This window comes from Apis laboriosa, unplaced genomic scaffold (assembly GCF_014066325.1).
Source record: "Apis laboriosa isolate Shangri-la unplaced genomic scaffold, ASM1406632v1 scaffold302_cov145, whole genome shotgun sequence".
NCBI lineage: Eukaryota > Metazoa > Arthropoda > Insecta > Hymenoptera > Apidae > Apis > Apis laboriosa.
Genome location: NW_025222746.1, coordinates 187,329 through 196,574, shown reverse-complemented (window position 1 = coordinate 196,574; position 9,246 = coordinate 187,329). Strand labels below are relative to the sequence as shown.

Genomic DNA, 9,246 nt, shown 5'->3' with positions numbered 1-9,246 from the left:
TCTCTTCAAGCTGATACGCTTATTTCATAGATTTTTTCTATCAATGGAAAAGCGAATCCAAATTATTAAAAAATTATAAAAAAATTATTAAGAATTTTTATTAAGAGCGAAAAAATTTTCAAAATTCACATAATAATTCATAATATTTCATTGTTAAGAATTAGTTTATTTATTAATGTTAAGAAAAGATCTGATGATTCAATGATATTTTCAAAAGCTCGAACTGAATTTATCTATTTGAATTTTTAATAAGTTATTTTTAATAAATTTTTTAATAAGTTATTCTAAATAAATAATTATTTAATTATTGAATAGTTTTCTAATTAATATGTTAATTCTAATTAATATATTAATTTTCTACATGAAAAGAAATTAATTAATTTTAATGTTGTGAATATAAGATAATTTGATTAAATATAATAAAATATAATTTTTTTTCGATAAAAAATGTATTGAATATTTATTATATTATATTTAGTACGTTTTCTTCGACATATTATTGTTTATTCATTATTGTTTATTCATGCTCAGTTGATGTATATTCAACATTACTTCGAGGTCTGTGATAACATTCTCGTTAACATAATACGAAATTTATTACAAAATAAAATATTGTTTGAAAGTATCTTAGAAATCTTCAATAAACTGATGTTCTCACATTTTTGGAATTATTTTTTCAATATTAAAAATGTAATATTAAATATAACTTGTAGATTATATTTATTATTTAATTAACTGAATAAAAAAATTCATAAGAAATCAAAATATTGGTATTCGATTATAAACTACTTATCTTTATGTATCATATGTATTTCAAATTTATTATATCATACTGTATAATAGAATTAATTTTTATTTAATCTATTTATAAATATTTATCTTTATATTTGCTATTATTTAATAATCATATAAGATAAAATTAAAATAATATTTATTACTGGTAATTAATTCATCGTAAGTCTTTGATTAATAAAGTATGTAAGGGAACTCTCTAATTAGTATATTAAAAATAATAATATTCAAATTAATAAAAACAAAAAACTTAAAAAAAATTCAAATTCTATTGAATTAAATAATTTAAAAAAAAATTTTTTTTTACAATAATTAAAAAAATAATATTTTAATCAGATATAAAAACATAAATTATTGCATGTTAGAAATCTCATTACGAGATTGCTATCAATATCAGTTGCATACAATGCAATTGCTTTAAATTCTTTTAAAATTTTAATAAATAAAAATTTATTAATAGCTATTGACTACCATCAAATGATTATATCTACTATGAGTAAAATAATTTTTCACAATATTGATATTTTATTTACGTGATACAAAATTTCATAAAATGAAAAATATATGTATTTTATATCTCGTCTATGATTTCGTCCATTTCTTTTTTTTCAATTTATCTAAATATTTTTTGAATATACTTTGAATATATAAAATTAATAATTTAACAAAAATAAGAATACTTTATTTATTTTCACTCCATACCTTTTGATTCTGAATGTCTTTTAATTTATATTGTTTTACAAATATTATAAATTCTTAATAACTAACTAAAATAGCTTTTATATTTTGTCTTTGATTTTATTATATTTCTTTCTTAACATTATTTTATATTTTCTTTAATGCTTTTCTCTTTATTCTTTATTTTAATCTTATTGTATATGTCATATTTTTCTTATTCATAGTTACTTTTAATTTCAGTTTTTAATTTATTTCTACATGATATAATATAACCTAACTTAATTTCTTTTGTATTTTTCTTTTTATTTTTTCACTCTCTTTATTAGGAATAAATTAGGAATAATATTTCCCTAATGATTAAATTTGTCTATTTCTCAAAACTTTGAAATTTACAATTATTTAGCAATGAACTATATAACGATAACAATGAAAAATTACAACAGATAGATAACTGTAAAATACAATTATTATTGACAGTTATAATTTATAGTTATCTAACTATCTAATCTTTAAAATTAAATAATCAATTTAACAAAATCTCTCGATAGTTAAGAAACAGTATTTTCCTTTAGTGATGCAAATTCTATTGCATCAAAATTATTATCTGTATTCGTTTTTTTTCGGTTTTGCTTTTGTTCAGGATTGTTCCATGTCTGTAATTGGCCACTACCAAAAATGAGAAATGTGAAAGCACCAAAGCAATAAATCGATGCCAATATCCAAAAAATAATACTCCATCGAGTATAAGTTTGATTTTTATAGGTTATCGTACCGACCATGTAGCTACTTAGCAATCCGCCTAGAGAACCAAGTGTGTTCATCATACCAAAGATAGTTCCTGCGAAGTTGGGTGCAATGTCTAAGCCGTTTCCCAGATAACCTGCCGTTACTGCACCGTTAATCGTCAGAGCAATCGTAAAGATTGATACAGATGTAACACGATCGCATCCGTAATTTGCTTGTATGATCATTAATAATCCTGGAGTTAATACGGCTAAAAAAAAGGAAAAGAAAAGAAAATAAAATGAAATAAAATGATTGATGTAGAGCAAGATGAACTTCTTATTTAGAGTTCAAAGCTTTTTACAAGAATTCGGATTAATGTTAGTATAAAATATAATTTTTGCACAAAGAATATTAATTGACTTTTACGAGGATTGTATTTTAGAAATACAATGCTCTTTCGAAACGGCATTGTATTTCTTATACAAATGATTACTTATTTTTTGATAATTATTGTGATTATTATCAAAAATTATAAATAGAATTAAAAGATATTGTAATGTTTTTTTTTTTTGTTACAATTTGAATATGTTTCAGTAATGTTTTACAGTGAATTATTTTTATCTCAACAAAGTATTATGATAAAAGTTAATTCCAATTATATTAAAAAAAAAATACATGTCTTATAAAGAAATAAATTAATATAATAAATAAATATTATATATTGTTATAAGTAATATAGCGTGAAATATGTCTTACATCTAATATTACAAGTATAATATTGTTCATGATATAATATTATGTAAATTTCGTAGTTTTGAATTTAGATAATATTGAACAATTTCTATACTTACCAAAAGAAGTAAATATCTTTCGAATAGATGTTACCGATAGTTTCTTACTTTTAAATAAATAATCAGCCACAGTTGATGTTGTTACGGCAAAGATATATTTTCCGAGATATGGTAAGGAAGATAACATTCCATTCTACAGAGGAGAAGAAAGAAAAACAATCGATTTGATAGAATAATATAAAAGAGAGTAATCATTTCATAAAACAATGTCAATACAAACCTCTTTGATATTAAAGTTTAAAATATATTTCATGTACGTTGGTAGTTGGTTGACAACGGTAAAATAACCGAACACATTGCAGCTGTGAGTCAGCACGATAGACCAAACAGGAATCGAAAGAAAAATGCATTTCCACGGGACGGATAATCTCTGTAAAAGAATAATAGTATAAGTTATATGTACTATATAATATATATAATACAATATATAATATATATTATATGTACATATAATATATATTACATACATATAATATATATATACTATAATATATATAATAATACATATAATATATTATATATTATATGTATATATAATATATATGTACAATAATTATATTTATATAGTATAATTTGCATTGAATCATTAATATGGATAAAAAGTTTATAAAATGTTTTTTATTTTTTTATATCAAAAAAATAGCAACAATTTTTTCTGTAATCTGATAATATTTTCTTCAATTAATTCAAATTTTTTCCAAAATTCGTTTCAAAGGTTTTATTGTCACAAGAAGTCTTGACTTTTTGAGATTAAATTTAAAAAATATTTTGAAAATTATTGAAATGAATTTATTGATTATTGATATGATAATATTTAAAATTTATATTCTCACTCAATTTTCGAAATTCTTCTTTTTATTTGATATAAATATCATATTATGTTTTTTACAAATCTCATTTGTAAAAAATGTTTTTTTTCAAAAGATTGAAGTATTATAATATTTTATATATATTGTATTACAAGTATTATAATATTGTCAAAAATTTGTACTAATAGTATAGTATATTTGTATTAATACTAAGAGAACATTATAATAACTCAATAGAAAATATTGCTGCAACATTTTCAATATAATAGAACAGAATCTCCTATTTTATTTTATTATTTGCATCCCTATTATTTGAATACTCTCATATTATTATCTAACATTCAATTATTTTATTTTAAATAACTGCTTTATAACTGCTTTGATATTTATATTATATACAATAACGAATCCTAATCATAATCATATAATATAATCATTATTAGATTCTTATGCAAAATTAAATTTTCACAAATATGATGAAAACTTGTCTTATATCTTTAATAATGTATATCTTTAATAATGTAATAAATCTTTTATACTATACTTTGAATTTTTTATATATCTTTACATATAATATATATTCTCTAGTAGACTATTTTATACATTCAAATTTTGCATAAATGCATAAATATGCATTATGCAAAAAAAAATGATCGTATGAAGGACAAAAAGAATATAATTCTATATAGTTATTTATGTTAAAAAACTTATGATAAAATTGATTATCATATTTTATCATAATTATCATTTATGATAAAAATATATAGATTAAATATTATATAAAGTGTTAAATTTGTTGATTTTCATTTGAATAAATAAAGTTTAACATTGAAAAAGAATGATTTATTCTATCATTTGAAAATTATTTTATTCATTTTTATTTTTTTATTAATACAAATACGAAAGATTCTATTTCTAGCAAAAAAAAAAAAAAAAAAAAAAAAATATTCCTTGAACTTTTTATCCATATTGAATAATAATTACATTTTTCAATTCTTTATTACACCTTTGTTGTAGTGGTAGTACCAATCGATTCTTCGATGTATCGACGTTCTTCGATCGAAATTCTCGGATGTTGGGCGGGAGAGTCAAATATTAAGAGAAACCAAGCTATACTCCACATAAGACCTATTGTTCCTGTTACGTAGAATACAGATTCCCATCCAAAGTAAGCAATTAAAAATCCGCAAATTGGCATTGTTAACGCTGCCCCGAGCGACGAAGCTAAATACATATATAAAGAAAATTTTTTTTCATTTTTTATTGTATTTTGTATTTCAATATTATATAAAAAGTAATATATTTTATTTGTTTTATAGAAAATAGAATATTTTTTTAATATTCAACAAAAAGAAAATATATTTCATTTTTCATTATAAAATAGTAGTACATTTTGATTTTATTGCGAAAAATAATTTATTTCACTATCTTATTATAAAAAAAATCATATTAGAATCTTTTTAAATAATTGATTAGAAAATATTTTACTGTTAAAAAAATAATTAATTAATAATTAAATTTATATATAATAAAATAATAAAATAAATTTATATAAGAAAAGTTAATTGGAATTCGATTTCAGTTATATTCTTTTATACATTTTCTAATTACTAAATCAGAAAAAATCTTACATCATATTTATCATTAATTATTTAAATGTAATTTTTTCATCATTATAAACGAAATATGTTTTATACGATATATATATATAGAGTTTCATTTTCAATTTATACATTTAAATGTATAAATTTTAAGTTTTAACAAAAAAGAAATATACTTTTATATTCTGTCTTTCATAATTTTTCAAATATAATTATTATTATAAATGATATTTTTTATTGGAAATCATTGCAATATATTAATTTTAATAATTAATTTTAATAAAAAGTGATAATATATTTTATTTCATATAAAATCCTATCATATATGCTTTTTTTTATGAAGAAAAATGAAATGTAATATTTTGAATTATATGTTACATCGAAAACAAATATGTTTTTTTTTTATAAAATAAATGCTAATTTTCATTTGTATGTATGAAAATCTAATTCGATATTTATACAAAGTTGTAATATATATATAAGATTTTACATATTCACATTGGAAATTGATTGTAAAAAATATAGTCAAATATGAAGTAAAAATATTTTTATAAAGAGCAATACCAGAAGTAGAAATATGATGTGCAGATTTTTGTTTTGAGCATGGATATTAATATTGTATTTTTATCTTTGATTTTAGATTATAACAATGTTTTATAATTGAAAATATAAAATAAATATTAATACGTTGATTTGAAAAATTATCTTATATTTTATGTTTAAAATACATTCTGTGAGTTATCGAATTCATGCTTCGTATATACGTATATTAAATTCAGGTCGACCCCATGTTCGTAATCAATTATAGATCCACTACTATTACATACATTAGTTTTCATTTGGACAAGTTTAAAGAAGGGAAGAATAATATATTTTCTCATATATTTAATTTTTATATTTTATATTTAATATTTAAAATAACTTACATTAAATGTATTAATTAATATTTAATTTTTTGATTTCAAGTTTCAAGTTTTATTTAAAACTTTAGTTTTTTTTCTTTTTGTCTTTTTGTTAGCAGAAAAAAATAAAATCTTTGATATCATTTTATTTTTTTTTTCTTTAGAAAATTGTTTGAATGAATTACTTTCTCTATGCTATTTTAATTAGAAAAATATAAATACTTAAATTTAAGTTAATTATAAATTAAATATAAAAATAATTTTTTTTATTTTTTATATTAAAATTGTATTAACTAGATATAAAAAAATATAGAAATATTGAAAATTCAAATTTTTTTAAAAATATTAATAATATTAGAATGAAGATATTATATTTTATACTTTATTTATTTCTATTTATGAAATCTGAATAATTTTATGTTTTATCATTTCATATTTAATTAAATTTTTATATTTAATTAAAGAAGACTAAAAATATTTGCATTTCAATGTTTCCATTATATTGTTATTAATGAATTTAATCTTTCAATATTCTCTTATTGATTTGGTAAATTTCAATTCAAATTTTTAATATTTAGAATATTATGTTTGTATGAACTTTTTCATTGTTTTTAATTTATATAATAAATATTTTAAGTGGATATCACATATTAATCTATTTTATGAGATAAAACAAAAAATAATGATATAAAAAAAATAAAATAAAATCATATGATTATTTTCTAATTATAAAAAAAATTTACGTTTAATATTTCAGATTTTGTATGTAATATAGATGTTTCTATAAAATTAATTTTTGAAATGTAAGAGTTTTGAAGTTTTAATTGTATGTTTTTTTTAAAGTTTTTCTTTAAACATATTTTTGATCTTATTTTTATTATTATATTATATAATTATATAATTATTAATTATAGTATATTTTTAATCTTTTATTAAAAATTTGTTGATTTTCATAATGGATATATGAAATAATGTTTATAACATAAATTAAGAATTATTGTAAAATAATAGTTTTCTTTAATTTATTCCAAATTTTTCATCTAAATTATTTTAGATGAAAATTACATAGAAAGAAACATTATTTTCTGAAAACAATTAGTTAAATTATTTTAAAAAAATTTATTAAATTTATAAAAATTATATTTAATTTTTTTTTCATTTATAATATCTTAAAAAGTTTCTTGATTTCAATTTAAATATTATAAAAAGCAAGTTTTTTTTTTATTATTGAAAGTTACGAATATTAACGAAAAAAAAATTTAGCTGAATGTTTCCTTCCATTTTATTTTATAATTCATATGTTTATTTACCCATCATATTCGAGACAAATTTGCTGCGTTCCGTTGGTGGTATCCATCGGGCGGTCATTGGTTGGATAGCAGGCCAAGTAGCTCCCTGTATGTCGAGATAGACTGATAATAAAGACTATTTTGCTAATTCGAATCAATTAAAATTGCTAAAAATTAAATTTATATCAAAAACAATCTTTGTCAATTCTCGTTTTTTCCAGAAAAATGAAAAATCCAAAATCTTTAGAAATATCCAAAATCTTTTTTAGTTTTTTACAATATGTTAAAATTTTTTTTAACAAAATATTTATACAGTATATTACCAACCATAAAACTTTTTTAAAAAAGTTAGATACATGTTATCAAGATCATGATCCTGAATATCCAAAGGATTCTAGCCGATAATCGTCGTTTATAAAAAAGTTGTTATCAAAAAAAGAATGAATAATATTTTTTCATACTGAAAATATATAATATATAATAATTAATAATTTTGATTTTTCTTTCCATAAAATAATATCATATAATTTTAATATCATATAATATCATATAAATTTGGATTAGATTTTTTTTGAAAATGCTCATAGAAATGGAGGATGGAATTTACTTTGTCCACGCATGTATTTTGCAAAAAAAAAAAAGAAAAAGAAGTGAAATTCTTAATTAAAATTAAAATTAAATTAAATAGCTTTTAAAAAAATAATTATATATAAAGAAAAATCAAAAGTAAAAAATTAGATAAATATTAAATAAATATAGAATTACATCATCTTATAAAGTATTATACATAAACACAGTAGATTTCATTATAAAGAAATTCCATTTTCGAATAATATAATCCAATTCATATTTTTTATTTAAAACTAAAAAATTTCAAAATTTAAAATATTGTTTTTTAAATATCGCTATACATGATATTATTAAATTATATTCTATTCATTTAAATTTTTTGTTAATAACTTTTTTATAAATATTGTCAACTAAAATTTTTTAAATGTTATTCAATATTATGATTTTGACAATATATATCAAAGTCATTGGATTTGAATCCTTTAAACAAAAATTTTCTAGAAATCTACTCAAATTCTAAATGTTATTTATGATTATATTGTAGAAATAATATATTTAATTAAATTATAAATTATGATGGAGTTTGATCGAAATTGGTCAAAGGTCGCTTTGGTTATAAACTCTTAAATTATTGTAAGGAAAACCCACCAGCATAAATCCAATTACTGTTCTTAACATGGCAACTGCAATATAGCCATAAGTTGCCAACCAGGGTGTTAAAAATGTAACAGCGCTGGATACTAACATACTGTGTCCGAAAACTCTTTTGGGTCCTATTATTTCAGCGAGTCGTCCACCCGGTAACTCAGTACATATGTAACCCCAGAAAAAACTGCCCAATATGATATTAACTTCGTATTCGTTCCACGGATATCTCGTTTGATTAATTTCTTCCTAAGAAGTAAAGCAAAAACGAGATCATTTTGAAGAAATGAAAAAAGAAAACAAAAATCATAATCCAAATTTCAAAGATTATAGTATACAAATTAATATTTTTAGATATTTTTGAATAAATTTGATTTTTAATA

The 9,246-nt window shown here is 19.4% G+C and overlaps 1 protein-coding gene across 3 annotated transcripts in view; it reads right to left on the bottom strand.

The window, feature by feature from the left end:
* Positions 1-1,739: 1,739 nt before the first annotated feature.
* Positions 1,740-9,246, bottom strand: part of LOC122714407 (putative inorganic phosphate cotransporter) — a 9,449-nt gene continuing 1,942 nt past the window's right edge. For 2 of the 3 annotated variants that reach the window (XM_043935719.1, XM_043935718.1), the window contains exons 4-9: positions 8,867-9,112; positions 7,670-7,754; positions 4,863-5,080; positions 3,268-3,417; positions 3,048-3,180; positions 1,740-2,464 (exon numbers count right to left, since the gene is read on the bottom strand). In XM_043935719.1, coding sequence (XP_043791654.1) covers positions 2,019-2,464; positions 3,048-3,180; positions 3,268-3,417; positions 4,863-5,080; positions 7,670-7,754; positions 8,867-9,112 — 1,278 coding nt within the window. In that variant the 3' untranslated portion in view covers positions 1,740-2,018. The remainder of the gene's footprint in view (positions 2,465-3,047; positions 3,181-3,267; positions 3,418-4,862; positions 5,081-7,669; positions 7,755-8,866; positions 9,113-9,246) is intronic. The other variant, XM_043935720.1, reaches the window with a different exon arrangement.